We start from the raw sequence: 26,075 nt of genomic DNA, 5'->3' as shown, positions 1-26,075 counted from the left end.
CTAGTCATAAAATATTTTGCCTCCCAAATAAATATAAGGCACGACCTACTTCTTTGTGAGGCATTTCAGAATGTGTTCCCCCACTTTTGCTGGTGGTCAATGTGGGGTCAATGGTGTTCCCTTTAAGTGGAGAATAAGAGGAGGATGGGAATCCAGAAAGGAGTTTTTCCCTTGTGAGAACTCATCTTGTTACCCAATTGAATTCAAGTGTGTGGCGTTGTAAAGCTAGGAGGACTAATAAAGGTCATATAATCCAATTGTTGGATGGAAGAGGCGAGTTTTAGCAAATAGGCCAGGGGGACAGCCGGTGTGAAGGCCCAGTGACAGGAAAGAGCTTGTATTCGTGAAGGTGGAGTAGAGTCTAAGACAGGGGCCCCCTCCAGACACAGAAGCACCCCACACCCCCAACAAGGCTGGCGCAGGAGCAGGCTGGAGAGGGCACACTCTAAGGGGACTGGGTGCTACAGGCCATTGCTGGCCATCTAATTGTATTTCATAACAAAGCAGAAAAACTGAGTTCTCATGTGGGCTCTCTAGATTTCTAAATGGTGGCCATTAATTAAAAATGAATTTTTTTAAGGATTAGTTTTTAACATAATCTCTACGCCTACGTGGGGTTTGAAACTCACCACCCCAAGATCAAGAGTTGCATGCTCTACCAACTGAGCCAGCCAGGTGCCCCCAAGAAAAGAATTTTTGAACACCATGGCACAAAGCACTTCTGTGGGCCAAATATAGTCTTTAGGCCACCAGTTTGTAGTATTAGGCTTTAGGTCTTTTTTCCAAGTGCAGAGACTGCTGGAGTCAGGAGTTCACATTCCCGAGCAGCACAGGACCCGTTGCCACTGTTTTCATGTCTCTGTGAAGCCTGTGATGGGCTGCAAGTAGCCTAGAAATGGAGCATCAGTACCTTCCTGGGAGGAAGTTACTGAATCTTTAGATCAGAGGACAGTTAATGAAGTACTAGGCAGGCTGACACATACTTGTGTGGCTTAATGATTAAGTGCAAAAGTCAGAAGAGCTTGTCTGGAACCTTGGCTCACTTAACATCTACAAGCCTCAGTTTCCTCTTCTATGAAATGAGGTTAATAGCAGGACCTGCCGAAGGAGGTCTTTGAGGACTAAGTGCATGTGTGTGTTTGGCATAGAGCCCGCCACACAGTAAGTTTTCCGAAAACCTTGGTTAGCATTAATGCATATTTACATTTCATTTTCAAAGGTCTTCCATATCGCTTTTGCTCATTATAACAATTCTTTGAGGGAGACACAGCAAGTACTTTTAGTACTATCTTACAAATGAGGAAGTCAAGGCTTGGAAGAGCTCAGTAACTCATGGAGATACCCAGCTTTGCAAGTGACAGAGCTGGGATCTAAACCCAAGTCTGGTCCAGAATCTACTTCCTGAAACACTTCCTGACATCACTCAGTGAGATGTGGTCTGAGTCATTGCTTCCTGTAACATGGTCAGGCACGGTGATTTACATTTTTGATTAATTCTTGCCACTGGTAAACTTGACAGTATAACTAAGGCTTGGGACAATCATTGTAGCCCCAGAGCAGGGAGTTCTCTGCACTCATTAAAGGGCCAGTTGACTCATCTCCGAGGCCAAGGGTAAGTGAAGACCAGTCTTGGTTGTGATGGTCCCCTCACTGAGCCTGACTCTGGTTTCCTTTCTGTTTGCCCCCGTATCCCCTGTGTCAGCATCAGGAGTCAGTTTGGACTCTGTGGGGAAGGAGCTGGGAAACAAGGGGCTGACCTGAGGACAGCTTTGCCTGTCTGTTGGAAGGTGCAGGATGGTCACACTAGAGATAACTGACATGTGAAGCTGTTGTGCATGGTCTCTCCTCACTGACGAGGCAGGCTCATGTGATTCACCCAGTCAGGGTGAAAGGAGAAGTTGCAGTCTGAGAATTAAGACTTGTTCCGAGACCATCTGGTGAGGGGCACACCTACCAGTCTGCTTTCTCTTTCCTTCAGGCCAATACCATCATGCAGCCTTGGGTAGCCATCTTCAGCCCCATACTACTTCTGACAGGTAAGTGAACAGGTGGGCCGGGGTCTGGAAGCCCTGAAGATTGGGGCACATAGGAGACGTGTGAGTGTGGTGTAGGAAGATGGATGTGCTTGGGCTTTGGTGAAAGGTAATGGATCAGTTAGTGGCCAAAGAACCAGGCTAAATCTTACGCAAAAGAAATTGCTTAAATGCTATGACTTACAAAATCCATGGGTGAGTGAGCCAGACCCAATGCAGAACTGTGTATCATATCTTGTCATTTGTGTTTAAACAATAAAAGGGACGAGTGGACAGCAGTGTCAGCATGGACTACTCAAGTGTATGTAGGATATAGTAACAGTGTTGCCATGAGCAGGAGGGGATGGGGAGAAGAAGCTGGGATTAGTTGGAAAGAGAACCAGTCCTCCATTGAACCATCCTGTGTCATTTGATTTTTTAAAAATGCTGTGCAACTATTTCTTTTAAAAGACTCTTAAATACAGAGAACAAACTGAGGGTTGATGGGGGGAGTGGAGGATAGGAGAAAATGGGTGATGGGCACTGAGGAGGGCACGTGTTGGGATGAGCACTGGGTGTTGTATGTAAGTGATAAATCACGGGAATCTACCCCCCCAAATCAAGAGGACACTATATACACTGTATGTTAACCAACCTAAAAATAAATTATATTAAAAAAAACAACAGAATAAAAGCATCCTTCAAAAGTTAAAAATAAATAAATAAAATAAACAAATAAATAAATAAATAAAATGCTTTATAGGGTTTGAGGACATGATTATACTTAGTCATGAAACAGAGTATTCCTTTTAAATCAGAATTGAAATAAACATGTTTATAAGTGATAAGAGAATTTAGTGATATAACTGAATGTCAACTCAATGTATAGGGGCGCTCTGGTGGCTCAGTGGGTTGAGTGGCCGACTCTTGATTTCTGCACAGGTCATGATCTCAGGGTTCGTGGGATTGAGCACCATGTCAAATTCCCAGAGTCTGCTTGGGATTCTCTTTCTCCATCTCTCTGCATGCACGCATGTGCACTCTCTCTCAAAATAAAATAAACATTTAAAAAAAATAAAAAATAAACAAATAAAAAATATTTTATTTCAAAACACTCCATGAGATAGCAAAGTTAGGAATAGACATAATGCATAAATTTTAAAAACAATAATCTCCAGAAGTCAGATTATGAAGGAAAGTTCATTTATTATAACTTATATAACTTGATTTTTATAATTAGCATGTATTATATTTATAATCTAAAAATGATACTAGGCAAAACTAAATATTTTAAGAATTCAGTGACTTTTTCTTATTTTATATAACCATGAACATTTTATTCCCAGAGCATTTCCCAAAGTCACAGCCAAAATTGTAAATGTGATTGGTTGGTGAATTTCAGATTTCTTTTCATGGCCACCTTGTCTGCATTTGGCACGATAGGACTTTTATGCCACTGCCCCAGGAGAGACTTCTTGTTTTTGTTTTTTAAGTGTCATAATTTAGTACTTGGTTGAGTGTTTTCCAACTGTCTGTTTTCACAGGGGAAGTGGGCCTCGCTCAGTTGTGGGGCTGCTAACAACATATGAGAAGGGGTCCCTATTGGATTTTTTTAGACTGATCTTAAAGCCCATGATAAACCTCAGCTCCTCCTAGAAGTATTAGAAACCCATTTCCTAAATTTTTTTTTTAAATTTTTATTTATTTATTTTCAGAGAGAGAGAGAGAGAGAGAGATCATGGGGGAGGGGTGGAGAAAGAGGGATAGAGAGAAAATCCCAAGCAGACTCCATGTTGTGTGGAACCCCATGTGGGGCTCAGACTCACAAACTTTGAGATCATGACCTGAGCAGAAATCAAGAGTCAGATGTGTAACTGACTGAGCCACCCAGGCACCCCAGTCAATAATACTTTAAACAAAACATTAGTTCTGCTTTTATTTATTTATTTTTTTAGCATTTATTTATTTTGAGATAGAGAGAGTGGGGGGAGGGAGCAGGGGCAGAGAGAGAGGGAGAGAGAGAATCCCAAGCAGACTCCACACTATCAGAGCAGAGCCTGACACGGGGCTGAAACTCACAAACTGTGGGATAATGACCTGACCCGAAATCAAGAGTCAGACACTTAACCCACTGAGGTAAGTAGGTGCCCCAAGCTCTGCTTTTCTTATAAGAGAGGTGCTGTGAGGGGACATCACTTGCAATAGAAGTTTAAAAAGCTGCAATAAAAATTAAAACTTTAAATGCAATAGAATTTTTCAAACATATTTCAATTGAGACAGCGAATGAATCTGGGGAAGTGGAAAAGCCACATGTATGTCAAACACAGGATGAAATACATACTCATGTATTACTGGAGTGTCATTTGGTTCAAACCTTTTGGAAAGAAATTTGGTCATGTTCATCAAGAGAGTGAAACTATTCCTGGTAATTTCTATCTTAGACATCTGTCCTGTTAGAAAATAATCCTAAAAAGAAAAAAAAGCTTTAATTATATCTTATCTACAAATATCATATAAATAATGCTTTTAAGAAAATGTTAACATAAAAAAATTTTTTTAATGTTTATTTTTGAGACAGAGAGACAGAGCATGAACGGGGGAGGGTCAGAGACAGAGGGAGACACAGAATCCGAAGCAGGCTCCAGGCTCTGAGCTGTCAGCACAGAGCCCGATGCAGGGGGCTTGAACTCACAAACCCACAAACTGTGAGATCCTGACCTGAGCCAAAGTCAGACACTTAACCGACTGAGCCACCCAGACGCCCCAAGAATATGTTAACATAAAAAAGGAGTACGTTAACATAAAAATGCTTACAATGATTTTTTTTTTTTCAACGTTTTTTTTTTTTTTTATTTTTTTATTTGTGGGACAGAGAGAGACAGAGCATAAACGGGGGAGGGACAGAGAGAGAGGGAGACACAGAATCGGAAACAGGCTCCAGGCTCTGAGCCATCAGCCCAGAGCCCGACGCGGGGCTCGAACTCACGGACCGTGAGATCGTGACCTGGCTGAAGTCGGACGCTTAACCAACTGCGCCACCCAGGCGCCCCCAATGATTTTTTTTTTAATTGAAGATACAAATCCATATGATTGCAAATGAAATAAACTACATTGAAAAGAAAACAGTGAAAATAAATATAAAACTGAAATATTGAGGCCTCATACTCTTCTTTCTCTTTACTTAACAGATGCTGTAGTGTCTCACAAACAAGTGAATGGAGTGGTAGGTCTTTCTGCCACGCTGTCCTGTGCTTACTCGACAGCTAAGGGAGTCACCACCATGTGCTGGGGCAGAGGGGTATGTCCTGTGTCCCAGTGCTCAGATGTAATCATCTGGACTAATGGATCCCACGTCACTTTTCGGAAGCACCCACGTTATAAGCTAAAGGGAAACCTTTTAGAAGGGAATGTGTCTTTGACCATAGAGAACGTGGCTCAGACGGACAGTGGCCTATACTGTTGTCGTGTTGAACACAGAGGGTGGTTCAATGATATGAAGCTCACCCTGTCATTGGACATAAAGCCAGGTGAGCTTGTTTTCCTTCTTTGATCGCTTCATGTGGGTTGACTGAGATGTTGACTCTTTGGTAGTGTTTTTCTCCTTTAAGAGGGCAAGAGGAGGTTCCTACAGTCTTGTTTTTCAGCAACTGTTGGAAAATAGAATAACTTTTATTTGTATAAAACGAAGTCTTAGACCAATCTTGATTCAAGATGGTAAGCTAGAGGATCTTCCCAGTCAGCAAACTGTTCCCTAAAGCAGTGCTTCAAAAATGCTAATTGGTTCATGAAAAAGCATTCACTGTTCCACTGTGAAATATAGTAAACATTTTTATCAAGCTGAATTTATTCAGCTTAAAGAACTGCCCTTGTTCTCTGAGATTATGTTTTAGAGGAATTTTTAAATGTTCTTAACATTTTTAAAACTATTTCAGAGCATTTCAAACATAAAGTAGGTAATATGGTATAAGGTCTTATCATAATGGTAGCACCCAGCTATAACAATTGTCAACTCAATCTTGTTGCATATCTTGTTATAAAGGAATATATAGTTCCTTCCTTCAGCCCTGCCTGGGAATTTTTGTAGCATATTTCACATCATATTGCAAAACTGGTTCTTTAAAAATGAAAATGACCTTATTGCAACATGAAAGCATTTATATTCCAGTAACGATACACCAGTTGCTTTTAAGAATTTCATGAAATCCAGGGGCCCCTGGGTGACTCATTCGGTTAAGTGTCCGGCTTCAGCTCAGGTCATGATCTCATAGTTTGTGAGTACGAGCCCCGCGTTGGGCTCTGTGCTGACAGCTTGGACCCTAGAGCCTGCTTCAGATTCTGTGTCTCTCTCTCTCTCTGCCCTTCCCCTGCTCATGCTCATGCTCTGTCTGTTAAACATAAATAAAGGTTAAAAAAATAAGAAAAAAAAAAGAATTTCATGAAATCCAAAAATCTGTCTTGATGTGAACATCCTCATTTTCTTTACCACTGGATGAACAGAGTGGATTCCTCAGGATTCCCTGGTTTCTGGTGTTCTTTCCTAATGAAGTTCCTTCCACTAAACTCTTATATTGACAATAGAACCCAATACCTGTGGCCTTAATAAACTCTCTCTCTCTCTGTTTTAAATTAAGAGGAACTTGGTCTTGCAATCTACCAACTTTTGGACTTGGCCTGTCTCTTTTGTGAAGGCAAGTGGGATAAGGTCAATTCTGATGGAGAAAATAGCTGACTCTGGGGAAACTACATCTGGGAAGCAATTTAGGGAAGCCCAAGAATGCTGGTGACTGTAGTGTGCTCTAGACAGAAGTGAGGAGGCAGCATGTCCAGAAGAGATGATGATTGTAACTTTTTTGTATTTGTGAATTTTTTTATGGTTTGGTTGAATTTTTTATGGTTTGGTTGTATGGTTTGAAGCTGATAAAGTGCTTCAAAATTCTTTAATAGGTGGGCATTTACAAGGGCAGTGCCCTGTCAAGTGGGAAGAAGGTTCATAACTGAGCCAAGGTGACTCTGCCTCCAATAACTAACTCTTTGCTAAAGTTGTCTTACATTTTTCATAGGCTGAGCTTACTCTTCAAGCTTCTGTTAGGGCTTTTTTTTCCCCCCCACCAGCATCTATAGTTATAGTTTCCTAGATTCTGCTCGGGAAAAATATTTACCACTGAAGAAGTCAAGTTCATTACACAATTCCATCAGGTTACCTCCTCTTTATTGTTTCCCTTATTCTCCTTTGCTTAGATTTTTTGCGTACTCAGCATACTTGGTTTTAGCTGGAAGGAGGGGACTGGACTGTACTCTTTTCGGAAGCCTCTGACTACACCTTAGATCAGGGTCAGTAAACTATAGTTCCAGAACTAGATCAGATAACAAAACAGGGTCATTGTTTTATAAATTTTTATTAGAACAGCCATACACATTTGATATATATATATATATATATATCAAATATATATATATATATATATATATATATATATATATATATATAGTCTATGGCTGCCTTTCACTGACAGAGTTGAGCAACTGTGCCTGGGACTACAGGGTGTCCAAAGACTGAGACATTTACTATCTGACCCTTCCCAGAAAGTTTGCTGACCTCTACTTTAGACTAATGATTCGCATTTAATAGACACTCACAAATATTTGTTGAAAAAAGTTTTTCCTCTTCAGATTCTAAATTAAGTTAGATCTTTCAGAAGAGTTTTCAAACCAATTGTCCCCTATATAAGTGAAATGGGTTTTCCTTTGTAGTCAAGTTGAAATTGAAGGAAACTTCTCGTGGAGAAAAACGGTGCCTAGTGAGATCAAAAGTTTACATTCTTCATTCAGTCCTTGTTGGGGCTTAATTCTGGTTTCAGTTCTCTCTGGGTACTTCTGTGACCTTCACTAAGTGGTTTGGAATCCTACCCCACTTCTGACTCCAGAAAGAGTCTATGTTATTAGCTATTGTTATTATCTCTCAGGTAGAAAGGAACCGTAAAACATCTAGTTTACCTTCTAACCAAATATGTAAATCATCTGTGTGATTTATCTAGCTAATACACTAATGGATGTGAGTTAGCCCTCATTTAGGTTGCACGTCCCTCTATTGGCACGGTACCCTCAGGACTGATGGAACTGAATGCTATTTATTTGGTAAGCATTCTGGGCCTGGGAAATCCTGTTGAAGTCTTAGTCATTCACCACTGAGATGATGAAGACAGCTCCAGGCTCTAGACATTTTCCTTAACTCACAGGTGTTTATGAAGATACATAAATCTGATATGCATGACTGGTCTCAAAGTGCTTCAGTGCAAATCCCAGGTGTCATTTTTCACCTCGGAACCTCCCCAAATATATATCTTTTAATGCAGCTGTTTCCTTTTCACAAGTATGTCTTCAAGCCCTCCTGTGTCACAGATTCTAGTTGACCAATGACAAGAACTCTGAGTTCAGGGAAAATTGGTGCCTAATTCTGCCTGGGGACAGTTTCTCATTGGTTGCATTGGTACATGGGCCCAGCGCAAGGCTCTTGTTTCCTGCTGCTTGACTAATCCTTGCTTTCATATTGATTTCTAACTCCAGCTGTGGTCACCAGTGTTCCAACGTCACCTAGGGCCTTTACCTCTACTTCTTCAATGCCAGCACCCACGCAGAACCTCAAGCCAGGTAAACAAATGTGTTCCTTGAGCCCTGAGGTCTTCTAATGAGAGGATGTAGACCATCCAGGGCATTATGTTAAAGCAGAAGTACAATCTAGGCTGAGTGTTCTTACCTGGGTTCCAAACATGGGCTTCACAGGGTCTGTGAATACCTGTCCCAAATTGTATGCATGTAATCATTTTTAGAGAAAGGAGACTCATAGCTTTTGGTCAGATTATCCAATGCATTCATTATTAGCACCCGCCCCCCCCCCGCCTCCCTCCCCCCCCCCCCCCCCCCACTGCCCAAAGCCAGACCTTTGATCTTAAACAACTATTGAGGGTGGAGTGGATTTGGCCCAGTTGAGCACTGGTTTGTAAGGAAAAAATAGGGAATGCCAGGGAACAGGGGCCAGGTTAATGAGATTCTGTCCTTACAAGGAGCTCTGAATAGAGATCATTTAGTACATTCTGAAGCTGGACCTCCACTTGAGGATAAGATTTCAGTAAAGTTAACATTTACTGTGTTTTCTAAGTGATAGGAACCATGCTAACTGCTTTGCAAGTATTATATTGTTTAATATAATACTTATGACAATCTCTCTGCACTGTAGGTGTGATTCAATCCCATTTAATAGTTGTGAGAACTAAGGCAGAGTCTCAGTTCATTGCAGAAAGTTATATGGATAGAAAGCACTTGAATCAGGATTCATTCTCCATTAATTTGAATTTTGGGTTTGTGCTTTTAACTACTGGATTGTTCCTTCTACCATGAGTATTGAGTTTATGTTTGGATGAATTTGTCCTGATCTGACATCCCTCACTGAAAAATCCTTTATACGATTACCCTGTCTTCTCTAGGCATTCAATCTACTCACACAGTTTTGCTTCCAGCATCTTTTAATTTATTTATGTAGCATGGAAATGGCAAAAGATACTATTTATACCGATGAAAAAGTAAACATCGGATTTAAAGACTTCAGGGATTTAGAACTTACACTTTTTTTTCCCCATTCAGGCCACAAGGTTAACACTTCAAACTTCTGATAAATAAGAGTTTAGATTTAATACAAATGAAGAATAATTTGATTTAAAGGTAGAGAAATAGTTTGCCATTCTGAGGATAAGTTTAGGTTCAAACCTTCTATCTCTAGGATTAAAAAGATAACTTTCAGTGGAGATTCTTAGAGCCTCCAAAACTCTTTGACCCCTTGGGGTAGCACTGGAATCTGAGGAGTAACAGAGATGTCACAACCTCTTAGCCAGAAAAACCTGATGGAACATATTGATTTCCCTTGACTCCTATTGAACCATATGTATATTTAATCAGGAGGGATCTGAAGGATTGGGCTGTGAGCTGAATTTGGAAGAGAGGGCTTTAGGTTAAAACTGGGATTTTAGAGCCATAAAAGTTTGTAAGAAAAACAGCTCTGTTTGAGGCAGCTGAACATACTAGAGAATCTGTTGACTTTCTCAATATTGATTTAGCTTCATAATATTTAGTTTGTGCCTGCAAATGTGGATGGATTAGTGGACTTGGTTTGGTGAACATGCATGTTTAAAGCAAAGATTGAGAAGAAAAGTGTTGGTTCATATGTCCATGTGACCTCCTCAGGGATAGTATTAATTGAGCCTTATCCTTGTCTTGATGCTTTTCTTAAGAGTTTGAGTTGAGTTGAACAGGAAGGAGGTGCACATTGGAGCAGATCCAACATGGGGATATTTATCTTTACATCCACTCTCTTCCTGTGCTCAATGCCTCTTGTATATACAACTTGCCTAAAAATTCATGGAATGATTGGCTGTAAGGTTGTAGAAATGGAGGTGGGAGGGGGGGGAGAAAGATGCCTGCTAAGACAGAAACTTGGAAAAAAAGTTAAGCCCAAGAGGTCTTTTGCACAGATCCAAGTTGAATAAAGATTCTGATCACCCAACTTTCTTATATTGTCTTGTTCTTAGTTCTTCAACAGAGCTACATGCTGTTTTAGATTTGAACATTAGAGAGAGGCAGGAAGATAGTTCAGAACATGAGAAAGGGTAAAGTTGAAATGTGGAGATCACTGTGGGGAAGGGAAAACAGAAAGACCAACAAAAGGCAAGAAAAGCCCAGGTTTGGGAATTCTTGTCCAGCCAGCCCTAATAACTTGCTCCAAAATTTGTGGTGCTCTAAGAGGAAGGTATATAAAAATAAAATATTTAAAATATTTAATAAAATGCACAAAGAAGGAAGTGATCAATGCTGCATATAAGGTGAAATATCTGATAGAAAAGAAAGGATTGATTTTAGAAAGGAAAGGGAAACCTATCCCTGTACTGGAAAACTCTTAGTGAAGCTTTTGGTGTGAAACATAAGATGAGTCAGATAACAGGAAATCAGTCTTAAGAAAGGAGTGACCACAATGCAACCGCAGAAGGAGCCAGGTCAAGGTCTACCAAGAATGTTGCTTTTAGAGTTGTTAATCATCATCAAGGTTCAGACATAGGACAATATTGTCACCTTGAAGAGACCTCAAAGAATTAAATATTTTGAGTATGTATTCTGTGCTGATATGTGGATGGATACTGGGAACTTGAATAAGGTCAGGAAATCTAGATGGCGCTGTTGTGAAGGGGAAAGGGCAAATAAGCACAAACCCCCAGGCCCTGTTCCCATGAAAGTGAAATGTCATTTGTATGAATAAAAGCTTAATTGGATGTCCTACATATGGTGCTGTTATAGACTTTGGACATTTAGGGGGATCCTAGGAGTAGAACAAGTGTAGAATAACCCTATGTATTGATGAACTATCCGGATGATTATCTAGATCAGGTTTGTTCATGATAATGGTATGCCTAGATAGTGGTGCCATCTGTGATTAAATTTCTAAGAGGGGGTTGAAAGGACTGGAAGTGAGTGAGTGAGAGGCATGCCTTCAGGGACTGGCTGCTTCAGGGAATGGCTGCGTGAAGGTGCTGTGGGAAGTTGATGGTGATTCCTGATTTTAGTTGTGTTTTTCATTTTTGTTGGGGGTGGGAATTTTCCTCTACAGATGGAGCACAGTTCTATTCTTTTCATTCCAATAGCTACTTCATCTTCTCCAGTGCAGACAGCAGAAACCCAGCCTACAGCACCACAGGAGACGAGGACAACACAGCCCACCAGTTCACCATTGTACTCTTGCCCAAAAGGTAACTTCATTTTTTTCCTGAACACCTGAGAGTATTCAAATTTTGATAATCACTGACACATTGTTAAAAGCATATATTTCGGAGTAAGACAGACCTGACCTGAATGCTGATGCTGGCCACTCTAATGAGCTATGTGGTTTGAACAAATGTCTTACCTACTTAGAATCTGTTTTTATCGTTTGTGAACTGGATGGAATACCAATTATCTTGTAGAATGCTGGTGAAGAACCTCAGACATAGTTAAAAAGTGGTAAGTAATAGATACAATAGCAACTCTGACTCTTACTTAGAATGTCCAGAATCCCTATACCTGACTGGCAGAGGTGGCTTGTGTGAGTTGGGAAACATTGACATGCATATCACTCTTTGTCTTAATCAAATCAATCAGTCTTGACTCCAAACTTATTAGTGGGCTTGCTCCCTTGGGCCAGAGCCTTAAAACAATTAAATCCAGCTCCCTGGTATCCAGACCAAACTGGTCAACCATGTTTCTGCTTTATCTAAGACCCAGACCCTAAGTGTATCTAGGAAGCTCCCCTGTCACCCTGTGGAGCTTGTAAATGGACACTTTGAGATTAGCTGAGGACATCAGCACCAGCACCAAGAGGCATATCCTGCTGAGACTGTCTGTTTACTTCCCCAATTTTTCCCTACTGTCCCTATTCTGGGCAGGTCTCATACAATCTCTGCTTTTTTGAAATGTAAGATTCTCCTGTCTTCCCTGTGGTAGAGAAAGGTGATTTGAATCCTTTCATTTTCCCCAGTTAATTCTGTTACCCATGGTGGTAATTCTGGAGAGTGCCACAGGCTGAACCCCTTTGTAATGCAGAGCTGGCTTGTGTGTGCCTGTGCATGTGCTGAATCCAAACAAGGTCAAGCCTTGCAAGAGTCCTCCCTTATGTGCATGACTCATTGTGCTTAGGAGTTAACAATCCGTAGCTGCCTCCCTGCCCCCCCGCCCCCCCCCCTCCTTTTGGCTTACCTTTTGCCAATAATTCCTGGAAGCTGGTTAATTTAAAATGGAGCTGCAGTGAGATTTACAGATGACCTATTCAACTGGGATTAGATAATGGTGACATTTGGTTTTGAAAGTGGAATCCTTAGTGTGAACTGTTTCCGGGCACAAAAACAAAGTGAAAATATATAGAAACACAAGGTGGCAGCAGTAGGAGTGGCGGCACCCCACGCTTTTAGTAGTTGAGTAGGAAGAACATAGGAGTAGGAAATCATTTTCTAAAAATCATGTCACTACAACCTGGTCCAGGTAGAGTTTTCCAAAGTGAAACAGACATCGGAGCTGCTGTGTCCCCTATGAGTCATGTGATTGTTGCCATGCTGGCAGTGTACCTGAGGTTCTGGAGCCAGATCCTCATTGTGCCTGAGTCAGCCTGCAGTGGGCCGAAGTCTCACAGAAGCAAAGAATGTTAGGTTTGGAAGGATTTTGGTGCTCATATGGCCCACCACCCACCTTAGATGGATATATGTGCCAGGAAACTGTTGTATATTATCTCACGTAATTCTTTTAAGGCAGGCCTTATTTACTGCCATTGCTAGATTAGGGAGGCCCTATAATTCTCCTTTAGAGACAGCTTCCAATTCAACGGCCAGTTATTAGCTTCAGACCTATGGGCAAGATGTTGCATTCCTCACTGGATGTTAATGATGATCGAAAGACATGATGTTTGGAAAGCATACTGCACAGTGACTCTCTCCCCACCGCTCCTTCTATTGTAACATATTTAATTCATCACAGCTAATATTTATCTAATATGGTGTTAAGTCCTTTACATGCATCATCTAATTTAGCAACTTTATGAGATGGGTGCTGCTATAGCTTGTAGTTCTGTCTATATTACAAAATAGATATTTCAAAACTCTATTAAGATTTGAATGCTCAGAACTTTAGGGAATAATATAAATAAAATCCTTTTATGTAGGATTTCAGGTAGTATAAGATACATTAGTGTTATAGCTGATATAGCAGATTTTTTATAAAATACTTCTGGATCAAAGTATGGGCACATTGGCATATAATGTAGGAGTTATATGCCCCTCGTTTTAGGTATCTTAGTATGTTTTACCCACATTCTGAATAAAACCAATGTAATGTCCATTCAGAATAGAGTGGTTCTGATCTTTGGATGTGCATGTGGCCTTTGGGTACTCATGGCCTTTATGCCAGTTCTTAGCTGGCATAAAAATATCGATTTCCTACCATTAAGTGGCATTCTTAACTTGGTTCCAAGAGTGGGCCTCTGTGATTCCCCTAAAACTGTAGGTGAACCTTTGTGTATACATGCATTTTTTTTCCATAAAGAAGACAAAAAGTGTCCATTTTTGAAGGGTCCATGACAAAATGGTTAAGGCACACAACCTTCCACGATAAATTAATACATGTTAGTAACTTGGTATGACTTTTGCAATGTCTTCAACATTTGGCCATATTATTATTCAACTTTTCATTCACCACCAGAAGGCAATGTGAATATATTTAGTGTCTGCAGTGAAAATTCAATATTTTTTGTAATTATAATTAATTTTCTTTCTTGTTGAGCAGATGGGAATGGCACTGTGACACAGTCTTCAGATGGCCTTTGGCATAGCAATCAAACTGTAAGCATATTTCTTCCTACTTCATTAGCCAGTTTCACTTGTGCGCCCCCCTGGAAGCAAGTTACATTTAGAGATTATTTCTGTAAGATTGGCCCACAGATTGATCCTTTCTGGTTGAAATTTTTTTAAAAAAGGAAGAAAAGAATTTGACTCTTAAATAGGGATACTTTAATTAATTTGGAAAGTTCATACGGGTGGTGGACCAGTTTGTTAGAATTTGCCTGCTAAATGATATTACATTCTATGTACGCATACATATACATACAAACGCCCACCACAGACTTTCTCCTGGCCAAACATTAAGAAGAAAGAATGGTCTAATTTAAGGAGAGTGACTTAACATAATAGACCAAGGAAGACTTTAATTACCATTAGGGAAATAACATGCTTTGAATCAATGGAGTGGAGGCCACCCCAGACAAAAATATATCCGTGAAAGTGTGCTTGCTTAAGCATATCCTCCTTCGTATTCTTTTCAAACCCATTTGCCATTCTTTATAGAAATATTGAGGCCACTATTGAGTTTTTCCATATATAAACCTCCCCATATGATGACTTTTTAAGGTATTAACATCTTACACACATTTGTGATTTTCTTACACTTTTCCACAGTGAGCTTGGGAAAACTCTAAGGGGCCCTAAATACTCCTGATGCTTGTCAGAGTCTCATCTTTGTAAACAAGTTAGACAAATTTATCAATAGGACCTTTTCTTTTGGTTCCTCTGAGAGAAATGAGTTTTCTTTTAGTATGTGCAAATAACTCTCAGAAACAGCAAACAAAAAGAGTTTGAGGTATGAGAATAGTCCTTCTGGTCCCAAGTACTGAGAAATGACAACACAGGCCATGGTAAGAAAAACTCAAGCTCAGGCACGGTGGGATTATTTAGTGTGGGGTCAAATGGCTTTATGTTGTATACATCAGTGACAATGAGACCATTACATAGGAGTGATATTAACATTTTTAACCACTTATGTAGCATGGGCACTGATTGACCTGATGGATGTGGGTTGAATTTGTATATACCTGCTAAATGTCAGAACTGCAACTATGTGAATGATTCTTCTATTGGTATATAGCCAGGCCTATGCTGGATTAGAAAAAAAAGTAAATAAAACATTCTGAATGGTGATATTGTTCTCGACCTCAGTTATCTGTAGGACAGGTATGTTTAGCAGCAAATGGAAGCGATTTAGAAGCAAGTCACAACAGACAGTAGTGAAACCATGGGCTTTTTGTGTCTTGACTGTGAAGATGTTAAGAGGCATCTCAGGTATCTTGAAAACATGCAGCATGTATTTTGACCCAGTGGGTCAGCTTCCTGGACTCTATTGTAGGAGAAATTGAACAAATGCATGAAGATGTATGAGAAAAGATGTTCATTGCTGCTATTTATAGTCATGAAAATAGTATAGACAACTTAAGTGTTCAATAGTAAGGGATTAATTACTTAGTCAGTTAAGCATGACCACATATTGCCATTAAGAATGTAGTCACTGCAGTGCATTTGCTGACATGGGAAGACAGTGACTGTTTATTGTTAAGTGAAAAAAACAACTGTTAAAACAGCATGCACACATGTGGAAATGTAGTAGCATATATTGAATATAGTAATTGTTTCTGTCAAGAAAAACACTAGGAAGATAAAATTCTAGAAGAGCAGATAATGAAAAATGGTAATAGTGGTTGTTCTTGGATGTTAGGATTATGGTTGGTTTCAGTTTTCTTTTTTCATGCTTCGCCGCACATTCTAAAATGAACATGCAGTTTTTATGTAATATTTTTGAAAATGAAAGCAAAGCCTGCCTCCTGCAGCCCCATGTTACATCTAACTACTTTACTCCCCGTTGGAAAGCTAATAACACAGCTCTTCCCTCCCAGACACTGGCCATTTCGCCTTTAAGTAAGGATGGTTCAAACACTAAGTATCTTTTCCTATCTTCCTCATAGTGTTTATCAGAAAGTACCTAAAAGTACCTTTCCCAAGAACCCTATTTAATCTGTAGTTGACAGACACAGACACAGAGGCTCAGAGAGGCTAAATAACTTATCCAGGGCCACACAGCAATGAAGTCGAAGAGCTGGGATCCTGACTCCAGACATTAAACTTTTACGCAAGAAGACACTTGATCTTTCTCTCTTATCTTCTTTTCTGTTAAAATACTTACCCTCTGGGATCTCTTTAGGATTTGAGCTAAGCTATAAAAAGTTGCTGAGCACAATGCCTGGCATATTTCGGGCTTATTCCAGGAGGTGGTGATCCTTTACAAACCACACTAGGGTGTTTAAACAAATTTCTGCTTCTCTACCCAATTGCACAGCACTTCAAGTTGGTTGTTAATGAGGGCCATGTCTGTGAGCACCTACTTTCAAGTCCATTTATGTAGACTTTCACAGACTCTTGAGTTATAGCTAAAAAAATAAATAAAAATAAAGACTGTAATCAAGGGCCAAATTCAGTCACCAAGCATATGCAGATAACATCACCAAGCCAACTTATACACGAACAAAAATTGTTTTTTCTTTTTTAATATCATGGTGGATATATTTATGGAAATAGCTTTTTGGTTTTTAAAAATATGCATAATGTACATATAATAAAGTACACCCCTTTGAAACATACAGTTTGAGTTTTGACAAATGCATACCCCTATGTAAATACCACCCCATGCAAGGTATAAAACATTTCTGCCATCCCTAAATACATTTTGAATTTTAAATGGTCTTTGAATTTCACCATATGGTTACAACCTCAGATCACTTGGTCTTATCCCTCATGAGCCAGAAATAGCCAAGGGCCAATAAAGAAAATGGGTCAAAAAAAATTAAAAGTAGATCTAGCCTATGACCCAGCAATAGCACTGCTAGGAATTTACCCAAGGGATACAGGAGTACTGATGCATAGGGGCACTTGTACCCCAATGTTTATAGCAGCACTTTCAACAATAGCCAAATTATGGAAAGAGCCTAAATGTCCATCAATTGATGAATGGATAAAGAAGTTGTGGTTTATATATGCAATGGAATACTACTTGGCAATGAGAAAGAATGAAATATGGCCTTTTGTAGCAACGTGGATGGAACTGGAGAGTGTTATGCTAAGTGAAATAAGTCATACAGAGAAAGACAGATACCATATGTTTTCACTCTTATGTGGATCCTGAGAAACTTAACAGAAAACCATGGGGGAGGGGAAGGAAAAAAAAAAGGTTGGAGAGGGAGAGAGCCAAACCATAAGAGACTCTTAAAAACTGAGAATAAACTGAGGGTTGATGGGGGGTGGGAGGGAGGGGAAAGTGGGTGATGGGCATTGAGGAGGGCATCTGTTGGGATGAACACTGGGTGTTGTATGGAAACCAATTTGACAATAGATTTCATATTAAAAAAAAGAAAAAAAAAGAAAAAGAAAAAGAAAAATGGGTCCAAGTACATTATTTTAGGGAATGTCTTCTACTCGTAACTCTAACAAGATGCTTTTCTGATCCACTGATGTCTCCTTAGCATGTGTCGCTGGCACAAAATTCATGGATGACCACCAGTAAGGGACTCTACATTGGAATCTGCATTACTACTGTGGTATTGCTCACTGTGTTGGTTGTTGTGATTACCAAAAGTAAGTCATTTCAGAATTATGCCTAAGGGAACACAGTGCAAGGGTTCTAGAGCCAAACTGCCTGAGTTCGAGTAGCTCCACACACTACGTGATTGTGATTTCACATTTTCACATAAATTTCTGTTTCGTTTCGTTTCTCTTCTTTTCTTCTCTTTTCTTTTTTCTTTTCTTTTCTTTCTTTCTTTCTTTCTTTCTTTCTTTCTTTCTTTCTCTTTCTTTCTTTCTTTCTTTCTTTCTTTCTCTTTCTTTCTTTCTTTCTTTTTCTTTCTTTTCTTCCTTCTTAGAGAGGGAGAGAGAGAGAGGATGTGAGTGGGGGGAGAGGGACAGAGGCAGACAGAGAGAATCTTAAGCAGGCTCAATGCTCAGTGTGGAGCCCCATGTGCAGGCTTCACAGGGCTCAATCCCATGAGCTTGGGATCATGACCTGAGCTGAAATCAAGAGTCAGACGCCCAACCCACTGAGCCACCCAGATGCCCCTAAATGTCTGTTTTCTGAACTGTTCTTAAAAAAAATATTGGCCTATAAAGATGCAAATTAAAGTCTCCAAAGGTGAAATTAAATCTTAAGAAATGAGAATTTTGGGGGCAGGCTTGGAGTTTGGAAAGCAACAAACCATTGTAATATATACAACTTGTTCACTCCTTTTCCATTCCCCCCCCAGGAATCAGTTTTTGTCCTCATGAGTGATGATTTTGTTGAATTTTACAACACCCATTTGACAGGAAAGGCAAATGAAACATTGGGAGGGAAACTGATTTCAGGGCTAGAAGAAAGAATTTCAAAAGACAGTCATCCAGCTGTTGTGTACAGGGTGTGTGTGTGTGTGTGTGTGTGTGTAGCCTTCCTTCTATGAAAGAGCCACAGTCATTTATTTTTATTGAAATTTATTTATTAATAATTGCATTAAAGTAAGCCAGGGCATGTGGGTGAATACACTAAGCCATTATGAAAATGAAATACTTTTATGAGAAGTTTGTTTGGGTCTTATCGATTCAAAAGGAGTTACTTGAGTATCTAGGAAAGCACCAAGTCTGTTTTTTTTTCTTTTTTTAAAAAATTCTTTCTTCTAAATTTATTTTTTCAGGCTCTAGCTCTGTCCAGGTTTTGTTTATAGTAAAGCAATAACAGAAATAATATACTTGTTTGAAAAAAAGGTCTTGTAAACTATTTGACCAATGTGTGTAATTTTCTTTTTGGCTCTTCCCCAATTTAGAATATTTATGCGTAAGAAACAAGCTGGAACAACTAAAGTAAGTTTGAAAGTGTGTCAATACCTTTTGGTGTTTCTACTCTGTTAAAAGTAAAGAAAAATTTGTCTCTGTCCTTCTCCTCTTTTTCCCCTAAACTCTTCATTTTATACCCTACATCCTGAAAAATCTAGTTTAAGGAATACCACTGTTGTTATCCACAACTTCTAGTGATATTTTTCACTTTCTACATTTCTCTGGAATTGTGCCAGAACTGCTACAGAAGGAGCATCCCAATCTTACCTCTTAGAGAAAGAGAACTAAATCACAAATGCTTGATAGAATGTTTGAGTAAGTTATTTGATTTGTTCTTTGATTTCATTCAGTGCTTTGTTTATTGAATGTTTATTGAATGTCTACTATATTTCAAAGAGATGAACAAAGCGGACAGAAACACATCAGCAAATAAACAGGAACTTTGCAGTGCTTCTAGACAAATATCATTGGGGATATGGAAAAAGGTAATGGGTTGAGTGAGCTCTGAAGGAACAGATGACAGCTCTGCAGAGATGTGGAAAAAGACAGCTCCAGGCTGAAGAAGGGCAAAGGCACTGTGGTGAGGCAGGTACCTCCAGCTCTACACAGGTCCTGCCTTCTCCTGCTGTTTCATTCCCAGCCAGGTGTGCTCATTTACATGGGTTATCTTGCCTCATAAACATTGGCATTTACAGTTTTTGGAAATCTATCCTACTGCCCAATTAAAACTTAAATCCCCTTTACCTGCATCCAAAACTTGGGGTCATCTAATGGAATAGCTGTAATAGTAGGAAGCCAAATCCAAGTAGCTTGCTTCGTTTGATAGAGCTTGAGCTTCATTAAGCAAGGTGTTTATTTAAAATCCATTTCTCTTAGATCGCCATACATTATTCCTAGTTCCCCTTCACTGGATGTTTGCACACAGCCTTTCTTAGGTCTGAGTTAATTGCATGAGCTAATCCAAAGAATGCACCTTGAACAATGCCCAACACATTGTAAGTGCTCCATAAACATTGGCTTTTGTAATTGCTGTTATGCCTGTCATGGTAAATCTACCCATGAGATAGGCACTATTATTCTCAACTTACAAACTAGAATACAGGTTTAGAAGTGTGAAGTGACATCCAAAGTCACACCACACAGCAGGTAAAAGGCTCAGTCTTAGGTCTTTTAGAGTCCCAAACCCATACTTACAGAAGTTTTTGACTGTGCGCTTCTAAGAATGGAAGAGGAAATTACTCTTAATAGGCAGAAAAGCATGGAACACAACATCCTATTAGTTGATGTTTGTTCTTTCACTATTAACTTTTTCTAAGGGCTGATTTTTTATCACCTAATCATAATAGAAAATATTTGTTGTAGAAAATCTTATAAAATATAAGAAAATTAAAACAACAAAATCCCAAGCTTTTCTTCATGACTTTTTTTCTTTTCTTTTCTTCTTCTTTTTCTTTTTCTTGGTTTTCACAGTTCTCATCACACTGACTCATTTTAAGTAATTGACACTTGTTCTCACAATGTATGGGTGGTCACTTAAAGATCAGAGCTGAATGAATCCTCATTATGTTCCATATCATTTCTCAGCAGGCTTAGGTAATAAAAATAGGCACTCTCTACAAATTATGAAACAGCAGCTGTATCAAAACTGCAAACATGAACTTTCTGTATACTTACTGTAGGAGTGTATGTGTTATGAAAGTTGTCTAACCCATGGCTTTCAAATTCGGATCATTAAAACATAGTAAGATTTCTGCACCATGATCTAGCACATGTTTATATGAAGCAATACTCTTTTACTATGTCCAATATATTCTGATATATTTTGTATTCTGTGTTTATCCTAAATGCAGGATTTAGACCACTAAACAGATTTAATAGCGCTCTCTGGAAAACTACAACCCACAGTCAGAAAAACAGCAGCCAAACCATTTCTCAGCTACTACCCTTGAGAATATGCTTGATTTAGGACTTCAGTTTGATGTGTGATACCAGTCTTAGATTTTCAATTTTTGCATTCTATTACATGAGTCTCCTGAAGGAGAATACTTAGGTTTTCTACATACTTCTTAAACAGACTCTCCTTCAACTTAATATTCACTACCCTGGATCTCCTTTTCATTTCATAGACTGTGAATGGGGTTCTGGGACTGGCAAATACCCAGTCTTGCCTACGTGTAAACAAATGTGCTCACCATACTTTAGAAGTGGTCTGCTTTTCCTTTACTCATGTTATTCTTTCTGTAGCTTGGTTTCGTTGAGTGACCCCCAGACTGGAGCTTTGCAAAGTGCATGTGAAGTGGGTGTGCGAGCGGAAGACAATATCTACATTATCGAGGACAATCTTTACGTCATGGATTAAGACCCAGCGGCACTCTAAGGATTTATACCCTTGACTGCAGAAGACAGTGACAAGATATCACCATGTCAGAGTTCTTTTAAGCTCTAGAATGATTTTTCTGTCAATTTCAAATGATATTCCAATATGTCAGTTATGATGGGTAGGCTGACTTTGGTTCATCTGTGTACAGTCAACCTCATTGGTCATGTAGTCCTAATTTTTTATACTACAACTGGTTCAGTATTTCTGGTCATTGCAGAGATTTCTCTCAAACACGAAGTGAACACTTTAGAATTGTGTATTCTCTTTGGACCCTATGAACCCTATATCCATCAAGAATTCTCGCTGGTGAAACAGGAGAGGAACTACTACGTTGGTCACCAAAGCTGTCAAGAAGAGTGGAGTAGGAGTTAAAGTCAGCAAATCCAATTTGGGACTTAAAGTCTTCACTTGGAATCATTTCACAATTATCTCTTGTGTTTTACCTTGTAATAACTCCAAATGTTACATTTCTTAGGTTCCCCAAGGCTTTCAAATCACAGGGGTACACAGGCTTTTATTTCCCCCATAGGGAAATAGAAGTGAATGTGATATTGCCATTGTGGGTAAATCCAATGTCTCGTGGCTCTGGAAATACATGGTATTAAGCCTTTCCTTAGAACCAGGGTGGGTATTTTAGCAGTTAGAAGAAACTAGGGTAATGAGTGAACCAAGAAGATTCTCCAGGAAAGAAAATCAGTTGATTTATTACATGCTATTTCTGCTACATCTGTTCCACAGTTCCAAGCATTTGTGTAGATAATTGTCATGCTCTCTGAACTAATTTTTAGAATGAGGCAGGGCATAAATAAATAGAAGAAAAAAAAAGGGAGAAGGCTAAAAGGCTTTCTGCTTTAGAAAAGTTACTTTGCAAATATAATAGTGTTGTTTGAGAGTGTTACTAAGTTTCAGTCAAAATTCTAAATTGTCACTAAACCACTGCAATTTTTAAAATTGTTTTGGAAGGATGAAGGTTTTTTTTTTTTTTTTAATATCAAAGCAATTCCAATGCTATTCTTTTTTTTTCTCACAATTCAGTGAAATTTTTGGCTTTTCCAAGAGAGTTAAACAAAAGCTAAAGGTAAGGATTTTTTAGTCAACACAGGCATTTCTACATGAACAGTTAACAAGGTTGGGTATTAATTTCAATCTGAGTAAACCCTGAAACAACTCCTGCTTGGGGTTCAGAGATACACTATAGCGGTTGAGGAAGGCAGGATGTTCATTTCTGAGGGCAACATGCTTGACATTCTTCTGCAGGGTTCTAGGAAGTTAACAGGACCTCTGAATAAAAGTTATACGGGCAAATAATATTGTTAAACATGCTATCTTGGGTTTTCCATGTGTGGCCAAGATCTGATCTGGCCTAAGAAATTTTTTTTGTTTTTGTTTTTAAACTACAGTGTTTTTCTTTCAAATTCAAGACAACATGCATAAACATGGTGAATTCAGATGAAAGCCTGAATTTGTAGCTTTTCTGGAAAGACCTTGAAACATTGGACTGCATTCCTAGGTAGTCAGGGCCCCATTAAATGGTGCTACATCCTCTCAGCCCCTAGTGCTCAACTTTCCTGCACAGACACACATTTGTCACCTGCTTTGTGACTGGGAATTTGAATTTATAACAGCTCTGCTCTCTCTACCCTTCCTGCAGATTTATGATGGCACATTAAAAGTTCTGGGAATCTGGTTAACTTTGTTAATCCAGCACTTCCAAAACTTGCTTGAACACAAGGACTACTGCCATATCCAGTCGCATTCTGTGAAACAGAATGTGAGGATGTGTGAGAAAGAAGGTGGTACACAGAATCAGGACTAGGACCTGAGTTCTACTCTTAACTCTTAACAGAAACACTGGATGCCATTAGGGCGAATCTTTCTTGATGCCTACATTTTTTAATCTATCAGGCATAATTATTCCTATAATTATGTCAGTGTATAGTGGTAATTCCAATGCTATGTTACTTGTGAGAGGTCTTTGAAAAGCGGAAAACACTACAGAAATGCAAAAAGTGTTTTTTTTAATTTGTTTTTATTTTTTGGTTGATTTTATAGTAATAGCAGATGTAGATTTAGTGCTCAGTAAATAATTTCAATGGTGTTGCATTCATATGTATTTTGCTATATGGTACTTTATTGGAGGGAATAATTTACTTTTTGGAAAGCTGATATAGGGTAATTGGGCTAATTTTATACTGGAGTAAAAACTGTCAATAACTGAAAGGACAAACAGGTGAGTGGGGAGGAAAGGGAGGTATTAAGTTAATATTAAACTCTTTTTTTGTGAATATATCCATCTTATAGAATGTATTGATTTGTTTTCAATCCTTTGAGATGATTGAGGTTCCATTTTCTACAAACTGTCTTGTGATGTTAGGACACTGGTGTAAGTAAGATATCTAAACTTGGGAAATTTTGCACATCTTTAAGAAGTAGCAGAACCAATTTTTCACTAATGGCTGTGAAGATAATTCTGGGAGTACATGAAAGTATGAGGGACTCTTTGGGACTAGTTTAATTTGTATGTACACTCATTAATAAAACAGATTTTTGTTTTCATTTTGAAAATGACTTGTTGCTTTCTCAAGCTCATCTGTTGAACATGAGCCAGGCATGTTCAACTTGCTGTGGACTCCCAGGATAAGGGAAAGTAGGGCAAGGTTTGAGAGTCAAGTGTGCCCAGTGCTCCTCTAAATACTGGGGGTAGAGCAGAGAACAACCCTGAAATCCAGTTCCTGAGAAGCTCCAATTTAGTGGGAAGAATGCCCCAAACCATCGAATTCTAATGCGGAGGAAAAAGATCATAGTGGTAGCTAGGCTCCTCAGTTGTGACATTCGGGGCCAGATAACCCTTCATTGTGGAGGCCGTCCTGTGCATTGTAGGATATTTTGCAGCATCTCTGTCCTCTACGCACTGGAGGAGACAGCTGGGCCCCACCAGTTGTGACAATTACAATACCACCTCTGGTTGAAAGCCAACGTTAGACAGATACCTGAAGGATGTGGCTGGTGTGGGGAATGGGTTGCTCGGTTGGTTACGAGCTCCCTCTGGGTAAGAGGTGACATTTAAGTCGAAACCAAATGAATGTGTGGGCAGTAGCCTCTTCAGGGAGTCTACCAAATGCAAAGGCCTGAATCAGGAAGAAGCCTGTGTATTAAGAGAAAGTAGGGTATGTTCTGAGGACTAGAAAACAAAAAACAAAAAAACCACAAAAAAACCCCAAAACAACATATGGCTGTAGCAGTGAACAAGGGGGACTAGAAAGAACTGACGCTGGAGAAATGGCCTGGTAACTGGCAAGATGCTAGGTGAAAAGGGCTCTAGGAACACATCTGTTGGAGAAGAGTCCCTTTCTTAGAAAACAAAGCACTCGTGCACACTAAGGATTAGACCTGCTATCCATCACTGAATTATATATATATTTTTCAAATGTTTATTTATTTATTTTGAAAGAGAGAGAGCAGGGGAAAGGCAGAGAGAGACGGAGACAGGATCCCAAGCAGGTTCCACGCTGTGAGCTCGGAGCCTGACACAGGGTTAGAACCCACGAACCATGAGATCATGACCTGAGCCAAAACCAAGAGTTGGCCGCTTAACTGACTGAGCCACCCAGGTGCCCCTCCAAATTATATTTTAACGTGCATTAATGTGCTCCAGTGACATTCTTCTTAGATCAGATCTAAAAAGTTTGGGGGCACCTGGGTGGCTCGGTCGGTTAAGCGTCTGACTCTTGGTTTTGGCTCGGGACATGTGATCTCACGGTTTGTGGGTTCAAGCCCTGAGCCTGCTTGGGATTCTCTGTCTCCCTCTCTCTCTCTCTGCCCCTCCATTCCCCTTCTCTCTCTCTCTTTCTCTCTCAAAATAAATAAACACTAAAAAAAATAAAAAAGCCAGTTTGGTTGGGGTAACAAAACAAGGGGAAGGAGAAGGGAAGGGGGTTACATCCTGGCAGTGAGGGGCTTTCCACAGGGCTGTGTGAGGGCACCCAGGCCCAGCAAGAGGGATCCTGGAAGAACAGGGCTAGGGTGTCATTGCAGCGTTCAGTAGCAGGTGGTGCAGGGATGCCTTCTGTTGGCCCACAGTGGATTTTTAAACTAGTTTTGATGTGCACTTTTAGGCAACAGTGCATTAGAACCATGACTTAATGGATATTGTTTAGGATGACTAAAATTTTAAAGTTAATTAATCTGAAACAACTTGAGTGAACAAGAGCTAGATACCAGTGTGAGTTTAGCAAAGGTCATGCAGACGCATGAAGTCAGGGAAGCAACAGGTTAGATCGGCTGGGAGGTAGTTCAAATACAGACTCCTGGGCCCCCCTCCTAGAGATTATGATTTGTAAGACGGGTGGGACCTAAGAATTTATTTTTTGTTTGTTTAAATTACAGAAGACAAGCTACTACAGATTATTTTACATTTCAACCAAAATATTCAGATTTCCTGAAAGA

At 39.5% G+C, this 26,075-nt stretch overlaps 1 protein-coding gene across 4 annotated transcripts; it reads left to right on the top strand.

Moving 5' to 3' along the window:
- Window positions 1-1,461: 1,461 nt before the first annotated feature.
- HAVCR1 (hepatitis A virus cellular receptor 1) lies at window positions 1,462-24,194 on the top strand. 4 transcript variants are annotated; one of them, XM_060634820.3, is made up of 9 exons: window positions 1,462-1,612; window positions 1,979-2,036; window positions 5,201-5,539; window positions 8,577-8,660; window positions 11,696-11,800; window positions 14,358-14,413; window positions 17,914-18,025; window positions 19,240-19,276; window positions 21,494-24,194. In XM_060634820.3, exons 2-9 carry the CDS (start codon window positions 1,991-1,993, stop codon window positions 21,606-21,608), a joined length of 894 nt encoding a protein of 297 aa, XP_060490803.2. In that variant the 5' UTR covers window positions 1,462-1,612; window positions 1,979-1,990; the 3' UTR covers window positions 21,609-24,194. The 4 variants fall into 4 exon arrangements, with proteins under 4 accessions (XP_060490803.2, XP_060490802.3, XP_060490805.3 ...); XM_060634819.3 differs by lacking the exon at window positions 1,462-1,612 and having other exon boundaries at window positions 1,682-2,036; window positions 11,714-11,800; XM_060634822.3 differs by lacking the exons at window positions 1,462-1,612; window positions 8,577-8,660 and having other exon boundaries at window positions 1,683-2,036; window positions 11,714-11,800.
- The last annotated feature ends 1,881 nt before the right edge of the window (window positions 24,195-26,075 follow it).

The sequence above is a fragment of the Panthera onca genome, chromosome A1, assembly GCF_046562875.1.
Source record: "Panthera onca isolate mPanOnc1 chromosome A1, mPanOnc1 haplotype 2, whole genome shotgun sequence".
NCBI classification, from domain to species: Eukaryota; Metazoa; Chordata; class Mammalia; order Carnivora; family Felidae; genus Panthera; species Panthera onca.
This window is presented reverse-complemented; position numbering and strand designations above follow the sequence as displayed.